This window comes from Tetrao urogallus, assembly GCF_951394365.1.
Source record: "Tetrao urogallus genome assembly, chromosome: 3".
In the NCBI taxonomy this organism is placed as follows: domain Eukaryota; kingdom Metazoa; phylum Chordata; class Aves; order Galliformes; family Phasianidae; genus Tetrao; species Tetrao urogallus.
In genome coordinates this window covers 19,385,464-19,412,508 of record NC_136815.1, presented here as the reverse complement: position 1 = coordinate 19,412,508, position 27,045 = coordinate 19,385,464, and the positions used below count along the sequence as shown (strand labels likewise).

The following is a 27,045-nucleotide window of genomic DNA, read 5'->3' as shown; positions in this document are numbered from 1 at the left end:
CCCGCCGGCGGCGATCTCGGCGCCGAGCCGCTCCGCGTCTCGCGAGACCGCGCTGAGAGCTGCGGGCCCGGCTCTTCCGGTCACGTGTAGGGGAAGGAGGTGGCCGTTGGGCGGCGGGGCGGAAGTGGGTGTCCGTGCCCGTGTGCGTGCTCGGCCGTGAGGATGCGGGTGAAGGTGCTGAGCCGTAATCCCGACGACTACGTCCGGGAGACGAAGCTGGATCTGCAGCGCGGTGAGAGCAGAGGGAGAGATGGAGGGAGGACGGCTCTGGCTGGGCCGCCATGCGCTGCTCGGGGGCTCCCGCGCTCCTCCTATGGCCGCGGGGATGCGAGCGCTGCGCGGCGCTTTCTCGTCCCGGTTCTGGTTCTCGTGGGGCGCCCTCAGTGCTGCGTGGTTACTCATAGGAACGTTTTGTACTTGCTGCTGATTCTTTGCTGGCGCCTCATCGTGTAGTACATCCTATACTAAGATTGGCAGAGTCTTGCTGGTTTTACTGGCGCTCTTTCGCTCTTTTTTCCTGGTATTTGTCACAGTTCTTCTTGCGTGATCGCACCTTTTCATCTCTAAGATGTTGAAAATGAGACACAGCTTCTCCTTAGTGTCAGAAATCAAATGCGTAAAACCAGCAGCCCTTGTCAGAAGGAGCAGGACCATATCTCCCAGTACTTAAAAGGGGATTATAAACAGGAGAGCAGTCAGCCTTTTACTCAGATAGATAGTGATAGGGCAAGGGGGAATGACTTTAAGCTCAAGGAGGAAAGGTTTAGGTCAGATGTCAGGGGAAAGTTCTTTACAGAGAGAGTGGTGAGGTGCTGGCACAGTCTGCCCAGAGAGGTTGTGGATGCCCCGTCCCTGGAAGTGTTCAAGATCAGGTTGGATGGGGCCCTGGGCAGCCTGGTCTAGTACCAGATCTGGAGATTGGTGGCCCTGCATGTGGCAGGGAGGTTGGAACTTGATGAGCCTTGAGGTCTCTTCCAGCCCAAGCCGTATGATCTTGGGGCTTGGTTTTATGCAGCCATCTTAAGCGAGATGGTAGGCCCACAGCAGTTTAAAGTGCATGTACTTTGTTGGTTTGATTCAGAGATAAGTGGCTGTGCTGTCATACCAGTTATGCGTAATTATTTCATTGTGGCTTTGTAACTAACACACTGAAAAAGAGTAAAGTCACCAGCTGGGACAGGAACTTAACACATCTTTATTTTCCTGGTGTGATTTGTATGTAAGCTGTTAAAACAAATTCTCAGTCATGTGACAGGGTGGTACACAATTCAATTTCATCATATTTCAGAGGTTTTAGTGTGTGTCAGATATCCTTTGGAAGTCAGCAGGCTGAACTAGGGATTACTTTCTGGTGCATGATCTGGTGTCATTTGCTCCACTGTGCTTTCAGCCTTTTTTGCACAAACCAGAATGGAGCAGGTAGCACCAGAAGCACCCTGTCAATGCCCGCTGTCTTTCCCACTTTCTTGCCAGGTGTATCTGCATGGACAAATGTGGGGTGGCTCTTAGTATTGGGTGTAAAATCTCAGTGTCCCAAAAACTCCCCCCCTGGCAGGAAAGTTAATGGGAAAAGTTTTCTAATTCAATTCACCTTGACCTACAGTTCTTATTGCATTACTTATGCCTGTGTTACTCTTCTTGCAGTTCCAAGAAACTATGACCCTGCACTGCATCCATTTGAGGTTGCACGTGAGTACGTCAGAGCTCTGAATGCAACAAAGCTGGAGCGGGTATTTGCAAAACCTTTTCTAAGCTCACTTGATGGCCACAGAGATGGAGTTAATTGCATAGTCAAACACCCCAAGAGTTTGTCTACAGTGCTGTCTGGAGCGTGCGATGGAGAGGTAAGCAGTAGTTAGAAACTTCAATGAAAAGGTCTGTTTCTTCTTTTTCACTGTTAAATGCTCCCTACTTCGTGTGGTTTTTTTTAGCTGTGGTATTACCTTTTGTTCAGATGTGACCTTATCTCAGAAGATGCAGCTTACCCAGTTCAGGACAGTGTTCCTCAAGCTGTAGGTTGTGACCTCCCATTGCATACAGAGTTTAAAACAGCTTTAGGCAGCAGCTCTCAGCAGTGAGTAGCAGCAGTTCCTCATACTGCAGCTGTGAATGTGGACTATTTGCAGTCTGTAATTGTTTTTCTTCCTATTCTGCACCTGCATCCCCTCCAAAGAAGGTGAGCTGCTGCAGTCAGAAGATTACATCAGATAAGATGTGGGAAGGGATACACGATCAAAAACTTTGTGGAATAGTATAGCATATTGTTTAAAAACAACAACAACAACCACCTCTTCATTTGCTTGAAATTTTAAATAGATATTTAAAAATATCAATCAAGGGTACTTTAAGAGTCAGCTACAAGGGGGGAAGGAATTGCCTGTCTTCTCTGTACTCTCTCACACACTTCTTGATTTGATAGGGTTTGTATGTTTTAAAGAGGTATTCTGGGAAGCTGGCTGCTTTCTGCCTTTTACAGAATGTATGCACGTCATGTGGTGGTATAGGGGGACTTCTCTTTTTTTTGAAGAGATGGGAAATATATTTATGTGAAACCAGACTTCTTATCTGCTGGTAGAGCAACTGCAGTACTGAGTGCTGACAGTACATGGAAATGGAGCTCCTGTTTCTTTTTTTTTCTCTAAATGGGCCCAATTTCTCAATCTGAAATATTTGTGGAAGCTGGACATCTGTATAAAATGAATTGCAGCAACTGGACTGAGAACACTTTGTTTGTTGCAGAGATTATTTTCTTGTATTTTTCACTTTAAAGAGTTTATATTTGCTAAAACTATAATTGCGGTTGTTTCTTAGCAAGAATTCTAGTTCAAAAATAGGGGAATGTAAAAATAAGTGTACAGTCTAGATGGGATAAGAAGTGAAAAGTTGCACTTCAGAATTTTTTTTCAACAAGGGAATAAATAATTTCAACATTATAAAATCTGGCCATTGTTCAAGCCAGCATAGGTAGTTTGTTACAGCATGTGTGAGCTCTTGTATTTGAGTTACAGGCTGTAGGGGGGGAAAAAACTTAAGAACATACAGAATACTCTTGCTTTTTTGACAGGTTAGAATTTGGAACTTGACCAAACGACAGTGTATTCGTGCTTTCCAAGCCCATGAAGGCTTTGTTCGAGGCATGTGTGCTCGTTTCTGTGGTACATCATTCTTTACTGTAAGTATATTGTCTCTCCTTAATGCAGTCTAACACCTGTTCACCGTTTGTTTTCCAGTAGGCAACTTCTCTTCTATACAACACTTAACGAGCACCAATTCTGAAACTATTTATATTTTATTCCATTTGTCTCTGAACCTGACAATTGCTTCTGATGAAAATGCTTTTTGGTGCTGTGTTATGGGTGTAATTCAAGATTATGGAAGAAATAAATAGAGATAATTGCTAGAGGATGGCCATCTAATTACATTTTGAGTAAACTAGCTTTTGTTAGAGCAACAAGTATATTACATTTATTGGGAGATGTATGAGTATTTACTTTTCTAAATATTTCTATAGCCTGTCGTTAAAGATAGGCAGGTAATTCAGGATGGCTTCCATTGGATAATTATGTTCAGTAAGGTTATGTGAGTAAGGCTTTATTCATTTGCATTAACTTCATGTAACTGAGTTGCACGCAAGCTGTCTGAAAGTAGTGAGTCTTCCTGTTTGCATTAGAACAATTCTGTGATGATAAAACAATTAATTTCTTTAACACTGTAGAGTGCTGAGGTTGTATATCTTTTGAGCTTGACAAAAAAGAAATTGCTCACCTCCTCCCTCAAGAGCTATTTTAACTACTACATATTTATCTCTCTGAAGTAGATACCAGGTTATGAGGACACCAGTTACAATGTCGAGAATATCTCAGCAGGAAATTCTTAATGACTCCAAATTACTCTTTGTCAATCAATCTTTCTGAAAATTGAGAGAGGGGAGGAAGAAACAGAAGTAGCGCTGTCAGAAGAGGAAGTTTAACTTGTATAGTTAACTTTTTTGTCTGCTTCCCTGGCCCAGGTCACTGTGCAGTGATGGGGAAGGTTGTTTTAGCATAGTGTGAGAGGCGGTGTGGTGTTAGGTACACGCAACTGGAGCACCTGAACTGGAGTGCCTTGCAACAGTTTAAATGCTAATCAGATGATTCCCAAAAGATAAAGTGGAGTTCAAGGTGCCATCTGATTAAGAATCACAAAACATAGCCTGACATAACTAGTTTCTCTTTACAGCTTACTTTTTCTACTATTCAATGCTGGAAGCGTCTCCTTTAATAGTTGGAAAGTATCCACAGTGACAACTAGATCATAGAGGATTTTTTGGAGCAATGTTTAGATGGTTTAAATAAAACTTAGTTTAAAAATCTTACATGTTTTAATCTTAAATGTTTTTTGTTGCTTAAAAAGCAATAAAAAGGAAATTGCTCCACTGCTTCCACAGGCAGGCTGTATATAAGCAGCAGCCACCTGGAAGTCAATTTCTCTCTCACATTTTCTTATTCCTCTACCTCAGTTCTTACTGCTGATATTACGTAGCACAGAATACCCCTCTGGCCAGTTCAGGTCAGCTGTTGTTTCCTCCCCTCCTTCCCCCCAAGTCTTCTTGCAGTCTTCTGCAACCCAACCCTAGCCTACTTGCTGATGGGAGCGTCAAGGATGATAACAGTGCAAGCACTGTTCAGCAACAGACAAAATACTGGTGCTGCCAGCACTGTTCTTGCCACAAATCCAAAGCCTGGCACCATATGGACTACTGTGAAGAATGTTAACTTTATCCCAGCCAGGCCATGTATGTTTACTTCATCAGTTCTTAGTGAAATATTATGACAAGTGAAACCAATTTTCTTGCAGGTATAAAAGTGAATGGTGAACAGAGAGAGCACTTTATTTTTGTAAATCTAGTAATCCATTCTAGTTTGCAGAGTTCCTCATACTTAGTTGCACAGATGTCTGGTGAATATATTTTTGTAAAATGCATCCTTTTTTCACTCTTTCTAGGTTGGTGATGACAAAACTGTGAAGCAATGGAAAATGGAGAGCCCAGGATACGGAGAAGAAGAGGAACCAATTCATACAATTCTTGGAAAGGTAGTATAGCTAAGCGTTGATTTCCCGCATTCCTTTTGAATTAAACTGAGTCAATTCTTACCTAGCTTTTGGAGAAAAGAAAAATAGGTTGATATCACCTGTTATTATAGTGTGTTGCAAAGTGATGGCATCAAATTTTGTAATGACCCTTTTAAAGTACCTTCAAAATTTTATTCTAATTTATATTTAACTAGAGAGGAGTATCTCAAATGTTAGCAGAGACTGCTTAGTTCTGTCTGTACTAGTCATCACTCTCCTGGGAACTGATCAGATCTTCTGTAGTTGATTTCTGTTCAGCTGTGTGTTGTAAAAACTTAATCTTCATTAAATAATTTTCTTTTAATGCTGTATCTTACAGCATTTCAAAACAGAGTTTTGGTTTATTTTTGACGAAAGCAGATGAAAAAATGTATACTTCAGCACATTCAATTGTTCTTAAAATTAGTTTATCAACACTGAATGCTTTTTATGAATAGACAATTTGACACTCTATGTCTAGTGATTATGTCTCACTTTCTAATTGAAAATTTGTACCCTTAAAATTCCATTTGCTTTGAAGTTAGAAGCCCGCTTACAAAGCGTGGCTAATGCCCATCCATTGGAAGCTAGCAATAAATGCATGCATTTCTGTCTTGTAGACAGAAAGAGCCCAGAATGTCAGCCTTTTGTAGAGCGGTACTCCTAATAAGACTCAGTTTCCAGCAGGAACGGTAACTTGGTTTTCAGTTATATAAACAAATAAAAGCATGGCAGTGTAACATGTAATGATCAGAAAACACTTACTTATACATTTGGTTTTGTAAGCTTTTTCTTTTTTCCACTTTACAGACAGTGTATACAGGAATTGATCACCACTGGAGGGATGCTGTTTTTGCCACCTGTGGCCAGCAAGTAGACATCTGGGATGAGCAAAGGACCAGTCCCATGTGTTCTCTGACGTGGGGTTTTGATAGCATAAGCAGTGTAAAATTTAATCCAATTGAGGTAACTTTTTTGTTATGTATTGGAAGTCAGTATTTTTCTTTATAAGCATAAGGTCTAAACTGTCTTAACATTATCTTTAACTGCTTTTTCCAAACAAACTTCATTATGTGTTTCAATGTAATATGTAAGGGGCTTTATATATGTGTTTTCATAGGCATATTCTGTTAGAAAGTGGTACTGCACATTTATCTCTATCATTTCATCCTGTTGATGGGGGAGAAAAGAAAGCAAAGCAGGGAGGGCTGTGTTCTGCCTGCAGCAATACATATCTGTATCTCAGTTACCTGGCTTAGTGTTTGTGAGGTTGTGGAGCTTTCATCTGTGGCACTTGCTTGTGGCAGCAACTTTTCCTCTTGTGGCAGAGCAGCAGCCTCTAATCTTCTGCAGCAAGTCATGGAGTGCTGAGGCTGGTTGCACTGGTAGTTGAAGTCAAGTCTGTTAGAAAGTGTTACTTATCAAGAGGGCTGGGTGGATTCTGAAACTTACTGGAAAAGCTATTTAAAGTGTTCAGAATTAGCTGCACGCCAAAAATGGTAATATATTTACTTGAGTGAAGGGAACTGCTATTTGACTACCAGCTCAGTGAAATAGGTATCTGACATGAGTTATTGCTTACACTAGAAATTCTTAGGAGACAATACACACTGATCATTTATTTATTTGTTTATTCAGACATACCTTTTGGGCAGCTGTGCTTCTGACAGAAATATTGTGCTGTATGATATGAGACAATCAACTCCATTAAAGAAGGTATGTTCTCTGAATTTTAACAGAAGCTTCTGGCAGTAATAATCATAGTGAATATGAAATAGTCTAAGTAGTGCTAAAGGTAGAGAAAGCAAAGCTCTGTGATCTCATTGAGTTTTCATCTTTAATGTTGAGTCTTTTAACTGAGTTTGAGTAAATTTTGAAACTTAAACCATGCAGACTTAGAAGAGCCTTTTCCTGCATTGAGACAGGCTGTCGTGCTCACTCCATTGTAATTCTTGATAAAGTGCCTGACCTGACAGCAATTTCACAATAAGAACTTCATGTTCTTGTATTGCATTCTCTGTATGTGTGATTTTTTCTTTTTTTTTTTTCCCCCTCCTTGCCAGAAATAAACAAGGTAATTCCTAAGGCACTTTCTTTCCACCACTAGAGAGCCTCGCTCTGCATGTGGAGGAGTCTTTTTCTTTTTTGTGGAGATAAATCCTTCTCTATGTATGTACTGTAAACATTTCATAGCCAAGTTCTTAGGACCTTCATATTGCGGTCTTGCCTTAATAAGGACTCTTTTTCTTTCTTCTCCCTTACTTAATGACTAAGCATATCTACAATCGGTCAGAAGTAGAAGGCGACTGCTACAGGTCTAGATGGTTCTGAAATGCTATTTAATGTCTTCACAGTGACACGAATCACTCTCAGCCCAGGTTTCCATGCAGAATGCCAGAACTGTACAGAGGGTCCTCTTCTTAGGCTCTCTTTTACTTCCAAATGCCACTGCTGCAATAAACTGAGTGCTGTAAGTTGGAGTGAATAAATTATGAAACAAGATACAGAGCAGGGACCTTGACCAAACCTGACCCCTTTTGAAATGGAAGCTGGATTTCCTAGCAACATTAGAGCTACTTTGAGCTATGATTTAAAAGACTTATTTTCCTTGTAGTCTGTTTCAGTTAGTTTTGTGATCATTTTGCAGTGCCTAGAAAATTTGAACAGGGAAAATTAAAGAACCCTCTTAGATTGTTTGCTTCTGTAATAATTATATATCATTTATATTTTAAAAAAACAATAATGGAATTTGAACCAATTCTAGTGTACAGACTGCTGTAAACACAAGGTTTTTCATTGGCCTATCCTTTCAGTAAATTTCAGCTCTCAGAATTGAGGTCAGTTCAGACAGCTGATGATTGCATTCTGCTCTGGATGCCTGTAATTTCTGAAAATTAGTAGTATTTTGCAGTACAGACTTCATATTGGGCAGAATAACGTCACCTAGGAAATGAGGATTTATGGAAAATGTGAGTCATAAGGATATGAACACACTCAAAGGACACAATCCTTGTTTTTTGTGTAGGATCAGTAGAGGCCATCAGTATTACATTGTGTTCATTATTTAATAAATATAATTGGTAAAACTGTATTTCGTTATACATATGTATATGTGTATTTTTTGATACGGTGAGAGCAGAAATATTCGAACTTCAGGATTTTCAAGTAGGATTATGGCTGGCCTGCAGTGTTACAGAAAATGATCTATTTGTTCGTAAAGTGCCCCATAGTTATACATCAGAACGTTATAATAGCTTTGCAGATGCTGGTTCAGAGCATTAATTAATGACAATATTCTCTGAAATACCATTTCCTAGGCATGTTTGTTTATACAGTATTTAACAGTATACATTAATGTGGCTGTAAATATGATGAAGTCAGATCTTTAAGATGATCCAGGTTTACATGTTAGTTTCTGGATAAATGACTGATGAGAAGTGCTTGCTTTCAAGATGGCTTGCAAAGTAAAATTTAGTTGCAGTGATCGCATGTTGAGGGGCAGGAAGTCTTGAGTTCCAATCATAGTGCTGCTAAATATACGTCTCCTCAAGTATGTTGCTACTGGTCTACCATGCTTATGTATCTAGAAGGTGTTTGCTTATCTCTTGTGGTATGAGAAGCTTTAAAATATAACCAGTATTTTACTGTCTGCAGCAAGGTATCAATGGGTAAATGTCTTTCAGGTTATCTTGAACATGAGGACAAATACACTCTGTTGGAACCCCATGGAAGCTTTTATTTTTACTGCAGCAAACGAAGATTACAAGTAAGTGTTATCCTGCTTGTTGATAATCCTGATCATGGTATGTTTTTCAGTCTGCTAGTGACTTATCATCATGTTAAAATACATTTAAAAAAAAACAAAAACAAAAAAAAACCACCTATGTAAACTGTAAGTTTGAACATTTAAGTAGTAACCTAGCAAATTATAAACTCAGTGACTTAAAAAGGGAAACAAAAAAACCCCACAGACCCTACAATTGGTACTAGACTGCCTGTTCCTCTTTCAGGCAGCCTGTGCAATTTACAGAAATACAGTTTTAACCTATGCAAGCATAATTTACAGTAGGACCTGGAAGGGAAATAATATTGGTCCAGTCTGAGGCAATCGGTGTAAGTGTTTATTTTCTTACCAGGTCTTATGAAGCTTGATATATTGTACCAATCACCTATTTTGATGAGAACATCTCTTAAAATTAATCTTTTATGAAATGGTTCCAAAGACTGCAGTACTTACCCTTTCAGTTTCTCAGAGCTGTTTTTTACTTCTGGGCGATACTGTGCATGTGAATAGCTAATCTGCTATTGAAAAAGCTGCCTCTTCAAAACTAGGCCACTGCAAAATGTGCTCTGTATCCTTTTTTCCAGGAAGTCAGTGATCTAACAATAGATCACTGCTTTCTTTTAGAACATAGGATTTTTTATCCCTTATCTTAAGGCTGTTTTTCCAAGGAGATAGAATCTGGCCCAAACCTTGAAAATTGACATTGTACTGAAAGTATTACTTTTCACCTGTTCTGGTTATGGTGTGATAAGGCTATCTAATCTATTTATACATCGCTGTTTTCCCTGCAGTAAGCTAAATTTGGTAGCCATTAAGGTAAATTCTTCTCTGGTAAACTGTGTGCAGCATGTATCAAAAACATGCATGAAGTGTTAGCTGATTACATGAAGTAGCAGTTTTGAAAGTGATGCTAGCATACTTTTTCTTGAGAATTCAGGAGGAGGAGGAGGTATAGTTGCCAGTAAGTAATTGAGTAGAAGACATTGAATTAATTCCAACTATGCATTCATCTGTTGGAAGGAGGGTGAAAAGCTTACTGCTAAATGAGAGAATTTTAATATAGTAGTTTTACCAAATAGTACACTTAAAGCTAATTTAATTAAATGCTTTGTCTGTAACGCACCTTTATTTATTGGTACTGGGCAAATAAATGATGTATGCAGTTATTACACCTTACTATGTATCAGCAGGTTTTGTTGATTCACAGGAGTACAAGTAAGCCTCAGCTGTTCTGCCTGAGCTGTGAAGTGCTTAACAGCAAACCAGCTGTGCTCCAGCAGCTATGTTCATTTTCATTTTTACAGGCAGTGTAAATGGTGCGGGTCTTCAGCTCTGCTCACGTAGCGTCTCTTTGTGCTGAAGGACCAAGCTTTACTTGGATTCCTACAGTCAGTGGTTGTCTGGTACAAAGGCAACTAGGCTATAGGGAAAGGTGCCAACCAAACAGGAATTTCGCAGCAGACATTGAATTACCAGGAGATTCAAATATGGGAAAGTCTAGAAACCTAGGAGTTGATGGGCTTGACATAATGAGGATAACTGATTGAGAAGTGCTTGTCTGAGTTCACATGATATATCTGAGGAGGGAGCTGAGAAAGGCAGTGTGGTAGTTGGAGAAATAGGCAAAGTCAATGGCCCAGGGACAGATGCTGTACGGAGTGGTAGAGATCTTTGTTATTTGAGAGTGAGCAAAGAAAACCACCAAGGTCTGGTTCAGCCTCTAGTTATTAAGCTTTTTTTCAGGCTCTAAGCACTGCATCGTTCTTTCCTTTCATTTGTTACTTGCAGTTTTGAAGAATTCTCTCTTGAGGTTTGGTGTGTGCATGATTAAAGCAGCTGTTAAGCAAAAAGAACTATTCACTTTGGAGTTGTTTGGATATTAAGCAGTTGATATGTTTATTTTGCAGCTTGTATACTTTTGACATGCGCTACCTTACATCACCTGTGATGGTGCACATGGATCACGTGTCTGCTGTTCTTGATGTGGATTATTCACCCACTGGGAAAGAATTTGTTTCTGCCAGCTTCGATAAGTCTGTCCGCATTTTTCCTGTAGACAAAGGTCACAGCAGGTGAGTGATTTTACAACTCTGTCTTGTTCTCCTGCACCTCAATAATCCACAGAAGTTCTTAATTCCTAACTTTGCTGAGGAATTCACTTGCAGTGGATCTGGAAGCCTTATTCTGTATACAACTTGACACTAACAGGTCATGTAACCAACAGCTAATTCTGGAATGTCTTAGAGTAGAACTTGTATTTAATAAGTAACTGTACTTTAGCTATTCTGTATTAAAATTACAGTGGAGTCCTATTGGTACAATTTCTGAATTATGTTATATTTGGCTTTTTTCTTCTGTTTTTTGTTTTCTGCTGCATAAGTATCCAGGATGGAGGCTATGTGTCTAAGAAGGCATTAGTTACTTATATAGAAGACCTACTTCCATTGCTGTGTGTGATACCACTTATTGTATACTAAATTTATCTTTTCCCCTATGCATACTCTATGAATTTGTACTTTTTCCACGACAGCTTTCCAAGAAGATGGAGCATCAGTTCTGAACTACTGTTCTTATGTGTACTTTTTTTTTAAACCAAGATCAATCTCCTTTTCTTTCCCTGTATATCTGTCTACAATCTTTATAGGTCACTTTGTACTGTGTCACCACCGAAGTTCACAGTGCCTTACGATATTGTAACATTTGGTTTTCCAGCGCTGTCTTAATCCTGTATGGATGATTAGTAGAGATGCTGTGAAAATCACTGTTGTGGATTCCCAAGGATCAGTATGGAATGCTTTTGTGATCTAATTCCATGCACTGCAGTACAGAGTGTTCATACTTTGTTAACCAGGTTCTGAGTCATATGACGGTGCTATGAATACAGTTCAGTTTGAATTAGATTTTCATGTATTATTTCATAAAGCAATGTTTTAAATATTTTGCTGAAGTTCAGATTGAATCTGTTTTCGTTATTTTCTTTTCCAATTTGATGAAAATCAAAGCAAGTTATCAGGTTGATCTGGTATCATTTGTTCTTCATAAACCCACCTTCATTATTCTCTGTCAGCCTTTTGGGTTTTTTTCTCTCCTTTATTCTTTTTCTTTTACTCTCCTTCCACTGTCTCCCCACCTTAACCTTGTCCCCCAGGATGGTTTAAGTTTTAGGTGGTTTAGAGGGGATGGGAAGTGCTGAATATTAATTGGGAGGACTGTCTTTATTTTGGGTTGTTGTAATTTTGTATGCATTACTTAACGTGTCTGTATGCTCATTAGAGATTGAGAGGGGCTGTTGTTGTTTTCCTTTATAACTAACCTGTGAGTAGTTTTGTTTTTCCTGTCCTGCAATACTACTTGAAATATAGTTAGGCAGTGTAATGCCTTTGTGGTTTTTTTTTTTTTCCACTTTTCCTACTTTTATACTGTTGAACAGCATGGTTAAAATCTGTGCTCCCCAGGTTTTCTGTACTGTGGAATGTTCACAGGAGGGGTGATAGGTGTAGTTAAATCACTTCATTGAAATAACAGATCCCATAATGCAGCAGTAAAAGAGTTAAAGGCTTTATTCCACATTACAGCAGGTTGTTAATAAGGAAGACATTTTTCCTCTTTTTCTCATTCTTTTTCCCTGAATGAAACCTTTTCTCTTCCTCTCCTTTTCTCTTTTTCTGTCATTTTCTTTGACTGCTATAAATCCTAGTGGGGAAGAGCCTTTCAAATGAAGAACTTAGCTTTGTATAAGCTGACTGGGGCATTCTGGGACATGTATAATTTGCTAAAAGCTGTACTCTTTGGGACCAGCATAGTTGGAATAAATCCTGTGGAGGGGTAAAAGATCTCCAAACAGAATGTCTGATCCCTTTTGGGAAAACAGGGATGGTACTTAAGGGTATTTATGAACAAGAACCCTGATTGGGTTCCTATTCACTCAGACTTTTGATCTCCCACCAGACTGAAATTGAATCTCCTAACTTCCACTGCTTTGTATTTAAAAAAAAAAAAAAAAAAAAAAAAAAAAAAAAAAAGCAGTTGTAAAGTTGTGTAGCCATGAGAAATATCATATATTAGGAAGCTGATTTCAAGTCAATAAATGCCTGGTAAATGGAACTTGATGTCTGTGTGGGTTTTTTTTAAATGACATATCCAAGTTATTTGGCCATCTTCTGTGTTTTTCCTTTCTCTAAAAATGGAATTTAATCAGTTGTGGTGAAAGCAAGAGAAGGGAGAGAGGCTGAAAATTCAGGGAGGAAGGGAAAAATCCTGAATTCCTCAAAGGTGAATGAAAAAAATGCATTACTGAGCCAAATATTGAAATGACAGTAACTACAGGAATGCTTATGGAAATGCATATGTGCTTACACAGTATTAAACCTTAATGTCAGTAAAACCTGATGTAAGCATCGGTGTTTTTGGAAGGTACTTGTGCACAGTTCTTTGCAGTGTTCCTGTAGTGTAGAGCATCATGAGTGTGAATTACAGTGATGGTTAATGTTACAAAAGCTTACTTAAGGTGATACATGGGTTATATGTTCTTCTCACACTCCCACACTGCCCAGATCAAGCTCAGTCTAGTTGTTCATGGCTTCTGAATATTGATTTTGTATTTCTCTTCCGCTACTATTTGGGTTTTAAAGATAACTGGGTAGAGGGAAGGGGATGGTCTCAGCTGCAGTGCGTGACTGATGAGCCACAGCGGTTGGGAGCAGTGGGTGATGCTGTGTTCTGAAAACTATTTAAAACCAAAAAGTAAAAACTTATTCTTTTGTGAACAGAAAATTCTGCTATTTGAAAGGCGACATTGGTAGGAAAAGAGATAATAAACCATTTAAAAATGTTTCTCTTTACTTTAGAGAGGTGTATCATACAAAGCGGATGCAGCATGTCATCACTGTAAAATGGACTTCAGATAATAAATACATTCTGTGTGGCTCAGATGAGATGAATATTCGTCTGTGGAAGGCCAATGCTTCTGAAAAACTGGGGGTGGTAAGAGACTTTTTTGCTTTTTGTTATCACAAGGCTGGATGTTTGAGGTGGTTTTTCTTTTTGTTATGACAGCTGGTTAGCCTGTTCAGCTTCTAACACTTTATTTCTAAAGGAAAAATGTAAAGTTGTAGCATGACTTGTATTTAATTTGAAAACTAACATGTGCAATACAGCTCTTTGTGTTTACTGTGGCTTTTAGTAAGATTGAATGCGTTTTTATCGCTACACAAGGTAATTCTTTTTCATCTTGTTTAATTTTAACAGTAATGAGTTCTGATGTTTTTTTCTTGATGCTACAGGTGAGTATGCATAACCTTGCACTAAAAGCAGTACATTTGAGTTTGCTACGTGTAATTGTCTATTAAAGCTTAAGGTTACTGCTTATAAAAAATTTTGACCTGACTGACTCATGTCGAGTCCGTGCCACGATAAGCATATGCACTGCTGCAAGTAAACTCTACTACAGTGCATAACTGAGATGGTCATTAGCTTATGTAGCTCTCAAATATCAAGCGTGTGAGCTAGACTGAACTCTATTTAATACAATTACACAATATAGCCAGTTTGGTTGAAGCCTTCCTAGTGAGAGAGGACTTCAAGCTAATTAGTTGCATATCTTTTCAGTTACACGTGTTCAAGAGGTTATTAGTGGACAAAGCCAAAATGTTCTGTTACAGTTACCACTTGCATATATTCATTCACACAGCTGAGTTAAAGTACTGAGTACTGACTTCAGAGAGAGAATTTGATGCTTTGTCCACTGGGAGTAATGCCTTCATGTAGCTTTATGTTGTCAAGGTACCTTGGGGTTGCTTACACTGCATTTTCTGAGCTCATCAGAAAAAGCAAAACTGTCAAGTAATTCTTGGAGGAATTCCGACTTGATCTTGTAGAAGACTGGGGTGGGAGGAGAGGGAAGCTGGAATTCAGGGAAGAGTATTGTACTGTTAAAGGGACAGGTCTGTTCCATACAGCTGTTTGTGCGGGGGGAATGTTGAAGTGATAATGTCTGCAGGGAGGGAAGTGAATCTGGGAGGGGTGGTGGGTCAGTGGGAGCACTGAGAGTGCTGGGGATGTGGAGTGGATTGGGAAAGACCATGAGCTGCTGTGCACTGGGGAAGATTGCATATGGAGCAGCACAGCTGAAATGACGAGTGTGTCCTTAGCCATAGCTCAACATAAGCATTCAGAAGGCTTGTTATTTTTTGTCATGCTTGCTATAAAGTAATGGGGGGGAAAAAAGCCTTTATACGTTATACAGCATGTGTGGTTACAGGCTGTTACATTTAAGTTGGATTTCTTTAATGGACTAACTCTGTGTTTGGGATGCTATTTTTTTTCTTTCTGTTCTGAACTGATTCTTGGGATTTTTTCCAAGTAGTGCTTTAGTAAAATATTTAACATGTAAATATCAGCTTTGTACTTGTGAATCTCAAGGGCTTTGAAGAGCTTGTTCTGGACATTTTGATATGAGTTTTATGTTGAATTTGTTTAGATGGTGCAGTACTGGGCAAGACACGTTACCTGTTTTTCTGTTGGTGTATGTGTAGGCTCACAAGAACACCCTTTTTACAGGATTAGCTGAAGTTTTCTCTCATTAATCACAGTCTTCATAGTTAATGCAGAAGGACCATTCTGTCTCTCTAACATGCTGTTCCAGAACAGAATAATCTGTGGTATTTTTACCACGCATCTTTATTCTGTAACCTTTTTGTGATGGACAAGTGGGTAAAAAGGATGTCAAAATAGCATTTTTGTATAGAATGATTACTAACATTTTAAAATAAAAACAAAATTCAATCTGTTGACTAGTAAATAACATCGTCTCCTTCCTATGGAACAATAAGGATACTTTGCTTTTAGAAGTATGTGCCAAACCGACTGCTTAGAATCAGGTTTGAGAGAGACCTCTAAGATCCTCCAGTCCAAGTGTCCACACATCACCTGTATTTCCCTGTATTCATCTGTATTTCTGTATAAACCATGTCCCTCAGTACAACATCTAAACATTTTTGAGAACTTCCAGGGACTTCTGTGTCACAGGAATGCTATGTACCAAAGGGACTACAGCACTATAGTCCAAGTACCTAAGAAAATGACATTCTGTCCTCTTCTGTAGTATTTGCATCAGTGAGAACTCGCTGTGGATGGGTCTAAAAGAGGCACTGCCAGTTTTGACTGTCAGGTGCTGAGTATGTTCTGCACATTAATGCTCTTGTTCTTTAACCTGACTGTGAATTCCATGCATGATAGGCTGTGCCTGTTTTTTAAGTATATTGCTGCTATTTGGCATACCTCAGAGAGTCTGTGTGTAGGGTTGAGTTTGGCCGACAACTACCAAGATGACTGTCAGTTATCTGTAACGTGTAGGATCTGTTGCATGTTTCTTTCCTTCTTTATTTTTCATTATCTGAAACTGAAGTTATCATTTAGAATAAGCATCATGTTACCTTGCAATATTGAAAAACACTTTAAGAAAGTAAGACTACTCAGGAAAACTTCAAAGGAACAGATTATGTAGAGCTACTCTCATTTCAGATGGATGGCGCTGGTGAACTCGCAAAAATTATATTATAATAAAAAGTGATAATGTTTCACAGCCCTGTATCTTGTGTGGAAGCATGCTCAATCATTATATTGCTGAAACCTTGAATTAAAAAAGTTACAGAGTTTTGAATGTTGAAGTAGTTACTGTCTGGAGCTGCTATAGCTGCTGTAAAAATGCATGGCAGCACTATGAAATCTTATTTTTCACACGTTCGGAGATTAATTATGTGAATAAGGTGTGAAGACTTAGGGTGGAGTCTTTATGGCTTATCACTTTCTTGGATATAACTTCAGACTATCACTTGGATGCAGGCAGTAGTATTAATCCTTGTCCATCTAGTTGGGTTGTTCCTGACTTTGTTGCAGGTGTTAATGGCTACTTATCAGATTCCGCTGTTTAGCATCTGCTCTTTGTTGGAGGACTGGTGTTCTTATCTTCACAGACATGTGCTCACTCAGTTTATAAATGCCCAGCTCTTCCATAGTCAGTGCCTATTTTTTGAACATTTCAAATATTCAAGCTGAACATTCAGTAATTCTGTCGGAAGTGTCAGAATGTGTCTTAAATGCTTAGTTGCTTGGTCTGCTATTTTTCTTAGCTGAGAAGATTTGATTGAATGACTCATCCAAAGGTCACAGTGTTTCTGATATAATGCCAGCATCTTGAATACATTGTATTTTGAGATGGATTTTTTTGGGGTGCGGAGGGATAGCAACCAGCATCCTGCAAGAGAAACAGAGAAGGTAATCATCAGATGTTGTGTTCTTTGTTGGGAGTGTATTCTTACCTGGAACTTCACAGTGCTGAGACAAGGGAGTTAGACTGAATACAGTATGTGGGTTGTGACTGATGAACATTAATCCAGTTGGAGAGTTGTACTTTCTGAGCAGTGGCTACCCTAGCAGTCATCAGTTCTGACATGCATGTTTCTTTAGGTTTTTAATGTATTTGGCATTGCACTCATTATTTAAAATCAGTGAAACACTGAAATAAGAACCCACGTCTCTTAAGGAGCCAGAGGCATGCTGTCTCCACTCCACTGACAATGAGTTTTTATGCAGGGGTAACAAACCCGAATCTTTCTGTTGAGGCAATTGCAGAAGTTGCTTTAAAATAATATGCAGTGCTTTTTTAATTATTATTTTATAAAAATTGCTTTTTTTTTTTTTTTTTTGTTTTGTTTTCCCGGTAGCAATGTGAAGGCAAGTAAGATTTTATAAGGTTTGTTTTTAAAGCAGTAACCATGTAGCTCTGCATGTCCTGCAACAAAAGGCCCAATTTAACAGGAGTTTTAGGGTACAGCGAACTGTTCAAATACTGTACATAAAATGTGATGAGTTTGTGAGGCTTTTGTGCCTGAAGTCTTGGAGAGGGTTGGAATTTCTGAAGAAGAGGAATACCTTTGGATTGGAGGAAAAAAGTTACAAAGGTCCTAGCAAAAAGACTGGAAAAGCAGTGATAGAGTAAGTTTCAATTAGTAAAACTGTAAAATAGCTGAGGATTAGACAGTGCTGGGTCATTGGAGAAGAAAACTTGATGCTTGGGAATGATTTGTATCTCAGTAAGCATAAAACTAGTGTGAAAAATGGGTGTAATAGAAGTGGAACAGAGGTTTTATACATTCTTACAAGACACAGAAATAACAGCTTTCAAGTATGGACTGAGTGAGATTGGAGAAAGTACAGTTACAAGTCTTGGTTTTGGTCTAGCAATGAGCATAAGCAGGAGAGCATCAAAACAGTCCAAGTAATTGTATATCCTTTCAGTCTCCCTCTGGTATACGGTTCTGTTTTGTGAGATGGGGCTGATAACAAGCAGCACCAGTATTGTGTGACAAGGCATTCTCTTCAGAGTGATTTTCCTTTGTGATTCAGTGCACACGTAGCTCCATCCCTCTAGCTACGATTCTGTGCTCTTCACTTCCATGTTACCTTTCTTTTCTTTTGTCTGCTTAGATGTTAAGAAGCTGTAAGGTTTTGATTCAAGGGAATAATGAGTAATAAACTTCATAGCAATTGATTTTAGAGTATTTGCAGCATAGCAGTTGGAGAAATTACGAATAACAAATTACATTGTGGGGAATTGCTGGGATATGTTTGCAGTCTAAAAATGTTTCATCTGTGTTCTATCTGCCTTAACTTAGAAGGGCAATCTGGACGGGATAGATAAACAGCAACTTCCTATTCCCCTGCTGAATTAGAGGAAACTAATAGTGCAGAGTTTTTAAATACTGTGTGATACAAATGCACAGACTTAAAAGAAGTATGACTTGCTAAAGGTGACTTTAGCTCTGCAGTCAGGGCTCTGGAAAAATGCTTACCTTCCTTCTGCTTGGAGGGGTCAGGAAATAACCAGCTTCTGTCATCTGGAGAGAGAAAAGAGGGCATGTTTTAGTGAAGCACGTATATTCCTATTGCTGGCAGCTCGCACTTCAGGGCTCTTCCTCCCTCTTTTCACTGTTTGCTGCATAGCAGTGCTCTTGTAGCAGCACAAATCCTTGCATACGCATGACTTCTGATTTCTCATACAGGGAGGGAATTGGATGTTCACTTCAGGATATATGGAAAAAGGGTCGCAAGTCATCTGAGTGTGTCTCACTCGTGATATGGAAATCCCTGTATTTTTTTTAATGCTCTACAGAGTGTTTTAGTTCCTGTAAACAAAATCTTGAATCCTGCTACCTTGTGTTGCTGCCTTCATGGCATTTTCCTCAGCTCAAAGCATATGGAAAGCAGTGGTGCCTTCTTGAACTGTCCAAGATGGCCTCTGCAAGAGAGAAATTGGAATTTGGCACCTTACTTCAGTCTGCTTTCTTGGCTTGCTGGTATTTTTGGCAAATAGACACTCGTCAGTAATACAGGGGTCTTCTTGCTTTGTTTTCTTTTAGTCATCATGTGGACGCATAGCCTGGCATATTAGGCATTGACATTCAGTAATTGAATGCCGAGACACCAGCTAGGTGCATTTCTAAAAGCTGTATTTCACACAGAGATGGGAAGAGACTTGGGCATATCCACTACTTAATCTATATTAATTTTTTAAAATAAGGTATCCTGGATGTATCTTTAATCTGCAGATTCACCTCTTGTCTGCAGAATCACCAGAGTTATACTAAATCTGCAGCGATTTGCTCATCTTAAATTAAAGAAAAATAATTGAATATAATTAAAATAAAAGCTCTTTGAATTTGATTATGTTGGCAGTTTTGGGCGGAATGGGAACACCTGGGACTCATTGAGAGAGAACTAACTCTTGAGGCTGGCTCGCTGGAATGAATTTCGCTAAAGAGACTGGCTTTATTATATTAGAATTGAGGAATGTATTCACCTGCAATTAGAGAGGTTCTGAGCAATGTAGGTAAAGCAGAAGGGTTTCCATCTGTGAATAAGATGGTGTGGACAAATGGAGATTAAAAGTTAATACTGTGATACTTGAGTAAGAATTTTGAGTGACGAGCAACTCTCCATCTGATACCTGCTTTGTTTTTGTCCCAGAAGAGAAACTGCTTTGCCATATTTTTGAGTTATTGCTAACAGATCATTAGTGATATTTTTTAACTAAGTTGTATGAGTATAATATATCCAGAATTTATGCAATGTGATTGAAGTCATTTCTAAAGGTGACCTCTGGAGTAGAGAAGAAACAGCTGATTGCTAGTTTCAAAAGGGAAAAAAAAAAAGTATGCTCCATAATGGAGGTGAAATTCCCACTTTTTTTGTGTAATAAATTGGGGAAGGGTTTGTTGTTCTGCCTTTTGTGTCTGTGTTTGTCTGAAACTCAGGTTCTGTTTAGTCTTCAGAAAGTAAGAAATCAATGCACTTAAGTCCATTGCAGGGACTGATTAACAGAACTCTGAACTACTGCTTTGTCCGTAAGACTTCAGGTGCAGTTAGCAGTGGATTCAGTGCATGGGGAAGGGTAAAAGACTTGTGCTGCTGCTTGTTTGAGAGCACAAAGGGTCTTTAGATGTCTGGAACAGTGGAGCTCTGTAGTGTCTTCGCAAAATACAGGTAGGAAGGAGAAGACAGGGCTTGTTACAGTAACATATCTACAGCCTAAGTGACTTGTGCAGTACAGGACTTTTCTTCATATGTCTTTGCTTGCTGCTGTGGTTCAAGTTCATACAAATCCACAATACTTAGAAACTGCAATTCCTTGTGAAGCAGTGCATGCTTTAAGCACAAACACTGCAGACAGTTTTTCCTTTTATGAAACAAGTGCTAGGACCAGAGGAGACATGCCTAGGTAAAAAATAAAAAGTCCTCCAGAGATTAAGCTGCAAGAAAGACACTTCTCACTTTCAGTGTTGTTAATGGTGGCTTAGACATAATTTTAAATGTGGATACAGTTTGTCTTTTGGGGATAACATTGGCATTCCTCTATTTCATGTTTGTGATACAAGCTGGAATGCCCTGTGTACCATATAGGCAAGTTAATACTTGAATTTTCATATGCAATGTGCTTCCTAATGGATCAAGACACCATGTAAGGTTTTGGCCACGTACAGATCTGTCTGCAAAGCAGTTCATGAACACAGTTCCTCTTCAGCTTTTGTACTTATACTGACTAGCAATTAAAACCTGCAAATCTTAGTTTCACAGCAGAAGTTACACTGGTTAGGAGAACAGCAGACTGAGCAAGGAAGTTTTACCCTATCAGCCTTTTCTATTCTTCCTTCCTTGTGTAGAGCACATTAAAATCTTGTTCTGGGAGAGTTCGGTTACTGCTCTGAACTTTGAGACTGTGATGTTTTATGTTTGAACAGTGAGTCATCATTGAAGTTGTTGGTTTTAATGTTTATCTACTGTAATTCTTAAATAGCTGTAAGCACTAAAACTTGCTAGAAAGAAGCCATTTGAATTAAAAGTTCAAACTGCTTTTTAGAGAAACCTGGAGTCAAGTCCCTGTTGTTTTATATGTTTACCTGTGTTGTTTTCCTTGTAGCTTGCACCACGAGAGAAGGCAGCTATGAATTACAATCAGAAGTTGAAGGAGAAGTTCCAGCATCACCCACAGATCAAACGCATTGCTCGGCACCGTCACTTGCCTAAGAGTATCTATTGCCAAATCAAAGAACAGCGGATCATGAGAGAAGCTCGGCGGCGGAAGTATGTCTTCCTTTTCCACCTTTATTTTGTCTTTGTTTTAACAAAATGTTGACAAAACCGGTGCTGTGGCAGCAGTGTATGGGAATGTGTGAGAGGAGCAAGTGTGAGCTACTTCTAGCGTCTGAAAAGGGATCAGGAATCAGTGGATTGATTAACCTGTGATTGTAAGAAAAACACGGACAAATGCCAGCATCAACAAGGAGTGGCTGCTTCCCAGTAGTTTGCTGATGGACCAGGAGTGAATGTCATGTTATAAGGAGCTACAATGCTCTGTTACTGTGACATAATGCAACACTGCAATGGCGACAGAACAGCCTGTCAGGGGGGAATGTTTTGGGGGTTTTGTGTTTTTTGTTGCTTTTTTTTTTTTTTTAAAGTCAGACTCTAGGATGAGTATTTTCAGTCACGTGGATCATTGTCATGTATTGGAGCAGAATATGGCATACTTTACTGTTAATTTCATAGCTGGAGTAAAAACAAAGGTGATGGGTTTTACTCATCTTTCAGGATTGCCTGATTTTAAGGGTGCTTAACAAAGGTGCACTGCTCCTTTTCAAATGGGGAGATATGTTGGTTTTAGTTAATAAAAGTAAAACTGTTATTATTGTATTTGAATTTTAAGATGTCTCCACTATTCGCTTAAGAAGCTGTTGTTTGATAAAACTTTGTGCTGACTACTGAACTGCATTTTTCTGCTTTCTGTTTCTAGGGAGTTGAACCGTCGTAAGCACAGCAAACCAGGATCTGTGCCAGTGGTGTCAGAGAAGAAGAAACATATTGTGGCAGTAGTGCAGTAATTGTTTTCACATATACAAAATGTTGCAATGAAAGAAAATGTCACGATTGAATGAATACACAGTACAAAATATTATGGGCATTGGTAAGACAAATGTATGGGCTCCAGAGATGTTGCTTTTCTTACAAGCATAAACTGATTCCAATTTGTGAACTCACTGCCTGCTTTGGCTAGTCATAAGAATTGGCCCTGGAATCATTTATTACCAGTCTGATGTTACTGCTCTAACTCTGTATTTCAGTGGAGCTGGACACTTCTGATGTGAGCAGATAGCTTGATCACTGATGTAGGGTATCAGTAGTTCAAGTTCTATGCTCTGATACCATTACAGCAAAATAAAATTGAAATTGATACAGATTTTTGAGAGGCAGGTAACTATTCTTTACATTAGAACCATAAAACCAGTTATACTTAGGGAAATTTTTGACAGAAACCTAGTAAAATAATAAATGACCTTAATACAATCGAGTAGATCTTGATTATTCCAGTTGGCAAATATTCTGCTTCCTATTTATTGCAGCACAATGTATTGTTTCCCTTTTATCTAAAAGAACCTCTCCACAAACAGTTGTTTTGTTTTGCTCTTAACTATTGTTATGACTTGACAAAACTTCAAAAACTGTTAAAGTTACTAATGTTAATAAGAGCATAGTTGAATAAGTCTTTTTATATTAATTAAAACTCTCAATCTGGATAAAGATGGCACAGATTTGTAACAGACAAACTTTAGATGAGACTTAAAATAAGTTTCATATTTGAAGTTTATATTAAAAAAAAAAAATAATAAAAGCTTTACATTCCCCAAGGTACCAGTAGCCCAGAGGGTTTTGTTTGCTTGTTTGTTTTGACTGGGAAATGCTTTGCCTCTTTTCCAGTGAGGCAGATTTGGCTTTTTGCTAGAGTTACTCGGGTACTCAGAAAACTTCTGGAATTTACTGGATCTTTTATTCTGTAACCCTCTTGCAGAAGCGTGACACGTTTAGTGGCCACAAATGTTGCTTAGCATTTTCCATGCAAAAGGAGGTTTTCCAACCTTTTACTGCTATTTGCAGTCACTAACTGCATTTCTTCCAACCCTCTGACTTTATTAGCAAAAAGTAAGTTATGAATTAAATTATAATAACCTAAGTTTTTTTCCTCTTTGTAATTACCATATTGAGCGCTTGTTTTTGTTTCCTATACTGGTCCTAACATCCGTAGGTGTTTGTAGTTTTTACTCTTTCACTTGTTTGTTTCAACGCTGCTTGGGCAAAGTTCATCATGATAAAGTGATAAGAGGCCATAATGTATCATTTGCTCTCTGGATCTCTTACCTTATGGAGCTATGCAGGAAGAAAAGCAGATTTGAAGAGCTATAAGTAGGATGATGAGAAGCAGTGGAACAGATCAGGGAATAGACTGATGCTGGCTGAGTGCCTGCTGCACTAATACAGTGTGCTCTGTGCCAAATAGTTTATTTCCTTCCTGAAACATTGAGAAAATTTAGGGAGAATGTGTGATCCACAGCACGGTTTGTGAAACAGCTGTAGTCAAGTCCAGAGCAATTTGCAAAATCAGACTGATACTCTGGAATTAGAATTTTCCAGCCTTGACTCTTCAGGTTGAGTTGATGTAGTTGGTTTTTCATTTACTAAGTCATGTTAACTTCTGGTGTGAACACTCTTTACCACGTGGTAACTCTTTACCACTAGCTTTGGTGCAAAATTCTGAATGTAGCTGGAGAGGTTTCAGTTTGAAGTTAGGTTTGTCACAGCATGGAACTCTGCTGCATGGCAGAACTGTGTCCAAAGCATCTCTTTATGTTCAGAGTCCTTTCTGTGCTGTTGATTTCAGACAGGCCCCCAAGTGGAGCTACTGGTAGGATCAGTAAGATCTTCCTGTTTATCCAGTAAGATAACCATAACCTCTCAGCTTATCAGAGAGATTGGTGCTGTACTGAGAAAAGAAATTTTAAAGATAGCAAAGTACTCAGAGGCTATTGCATTTGGATATGAATTCCTTTTCTTTTTCAAGTTCTGTGAGTTTGGTATTATGCAGAGATCTTAGTCTTGTCATCAAATATATTCAAGTGGGGCACCTTCTTTTAACATTCCAAAGTAAAGCCTGTGTTCTGGAATCAGGTGTTCCCATGGCTTCACATGTTACTTGTGAAAACAGGGTAGGTGTGGTCTGGGCCTTTTTGACAGGAGGATGTTCAGAATTCTGCAGGTGGTGTTTGTGGTCTGTGTGCTCAGGGGAGCCCTGGGCATGGACTTATACACACTCTCACTTGTCTCTCCATTCACTCACCATTGGTACTTCCCTTAAACGTCCCATAGAGAGTATTGCATATTACTGTAATCCACTTAAATCTCATAATAAATTTTACATGGTTCCCTCATTGTCTCTGTCCTATCCCTAAGTTTTCTTTCCCCTGTAAGAATCATTTAAACAACCTCTTTAGTTTGCACAGCTTTCTGTGGTGTTTCTTGCCACCTTCTAGTGGGTTTGGTACTATTTTAATTGTTTTAATCTCCTTTGGTTTTAGGACTAGTGATGCAGCATGCCTGATTTTCACTAATATATATAGTTCTTCTGATCCTTGCCATATCTTTGTGTTTGAGATTAAGCAAAATAACCCAGGTAATGTGGACCAATAATGGGACAGTTGGAGTAGAGAATTCATCTTGCTTAGTCCTGGAGGTCTGCAATACCAATGTGGTGTGTTTACAGCTTTGTATTCCTGAGCTCCTCTTGTACTTGGTGGAGATAGAAATGTTTAAAATAAAGGAAAATAAGTACTTATAGGGAATGTTTTTATGTTAAGATTTAAAACTTTGTTGTATTTTATAAGTAGCGCTGGAATACTAAGATAGCTAGTTAGTGCCTGAGTATCTATTGAGACTGGGTCAGAGTCATGTACAGATCACGTTTAAAATGAACAAAACCAACAGGAAGTGTTACGTGTCTTCTGGAAGTTTTTGTCTGTTGTTCAGTGTCCTGAAAGTCTGAAACCTTTGCAAGGAGATGAATGAGGTTCTATAACTGAGGACAAAGAAATTTCTGTGGGTAGCAGTTTGTGAGGAACTTGTAGAAGAGCTCAGTGCTATGTGAGAGAAGGTGGGCTTTAATTAGGAAGAAAAGACCTCTGTGCTCATGTAGGATGTGTAAGAAGGTATGTGAAGAAAAAAGGACAAAATCAAAAATTGTAGTTCCATGCCACAAACTAAAATCTTTTGAAACTGGCATCCCTTATGATATTAAATTGAAAAAATACAGACTTCCTTTGAGTTGAAGACAACATTCTTTAGGTGTGCTGCAAGACAAAGGCTGGATGTTGTGTTGAGGGACATGGTTTAGTGGGAGCTGTTGTTAATAGGTGAACCGTTGGACAGGATGATCTTTTAGGTCTTTTCCAACCTTGGTGATTCTATGATTCTAAAGTTAAGGAATTTTTTTTTTTAAAGGTGATGGGTATTTACTGTAATACTACTGCCTTTAAGCAGAGCTGTTGTTTTTCATCACCTTGAAAATTTGATCTGGAATCTCTGTGGATCTTGGGATATGAGGTGGAAGATCTTTTTTTTTTTCTTTTTTTTTTTTCCAGTTTTTCTTATATAGATTAATGTTGGCTTAATTTGTGTTTTCATTTTGTCCAGTACTGGAGCGATTTCAGCACATTATTGCATTCTCAGAGGGCAGGTAGATACGATCAGGAGTTCGTAGCATGTTGCATCATGTTTGCTACTCCTAGGGCTTGTGTGGGCAAGAACAAAGATCTTGCAGCAGACAAAAGAGCATTGCTGATTATTAAGAAGATAAGTGGATTGAGATGGTGCTTTGACTATCATTGTGAAAATGTCATTTAAGAAGTGTGGTATGATTAAAAACTCTCAGATTTAATATAGATTTGCTAGACGTGCTGCACTCATTTATTAAAAACCTGCAATGTGTGTTTGATCAGAATGGAATTGTTTGGAAGTACGACATTTTTTTGAGAGTCCTGTTGCAGAAAGCAAGGTTTGGCGGCTTGAAAATGCCACATAGTTATGAAAGAGCACATAAATGCTTGTTCATATGCTGGCACAAGTTACAAGTGGTGGTGGGAAGTGGTGAGGGACAGAATAGGTTATTTCTGCCAAGGAGGGGCTGTGACTTTAGATACTCGAGTACCACAAGTCTCCTGGTCCTCTTTGCTTGGTAAGGCCAAACCTTACCCACAGCCAACCTTACCTCCTTGACTGGACTGAATGTTCCCGGGGAGGTGGACAGTGGAAGTTGTGCCATTATTCATTTCCATGTTCTTTTACTTTGTCCTGCAAGGAGTAGGGTGAACTGTACTTTGTAAAATTGCCTTTGTCAAAGAATTGTGGGTTTTCCACCAACGAGGTTTTTCTCTTCTGCTTTTTTTTCTTTTTACATCCCTATCTCCCTGAAGAGCTGCCCAGAAGTCCTTGCTTTCTCTGTGGTCCTCACTGACTTTGTTCTGTCATTTAACTTTTGCAAGCCAGAAAACTCCTATGAGGTTATTTCTGCTGTATCTGGTGGAACACTGCCCTGAATCTCTTCAAAATCATAGAATCATAGAATCATAGAATCACTAAGGTTGGAAAAGACCTAAAAGATCACCCAGTCCAACCGTTCACCTATTCCCAATAGCTCCTACTAAACCATGTCCCTCAACGCAACATCCAGTCTTTCCTTGAACACCCCCAGGGTCGGTGATTCCACCACCTCCCTGGGCAGTCCATTCCAG

At 38.9% G+C, this 27,045-nt stretch overlaps 1 protein-coding gene across 1 annotated transcript; it reads left to right on the top strand.

Annotated features, from left to right (window-relative positions):
* Nucleotides 1–162: 162 nt before the first annotated feature.
* Nucleotides 163–22,311, top strand: DCAF13 (DDB1 and CUL4 associated factor 13; the record flags this gene model as incomplete). Its single annotated transcript, XM_079533122.1, has 11 exons — nucleotides 163–232; nucleotides 1,645–1,844; nucleotides 3,065–3,172; nucleotides 4,984–5,073; nucleotides 5,902–6,057; nucleotides 6,730–6,807; nucleotides 8,775–8,857; nucleotides 10,783–10,947; nucleotides 13,723–13,858; nucleotides 21,351–21,514; nucleotides 22,224–22,311. 11 exons carry the CDS (start codon nucleotides 163–165, stop codon nucleotides 22,309–22,311), a joined length of 1,338 nt encoding a protein of 445 aa, XP_079389248.1.
* Between the last annotated feature and the right edge of the window lie 4,734 nt (nucleotides 22,312–27,045).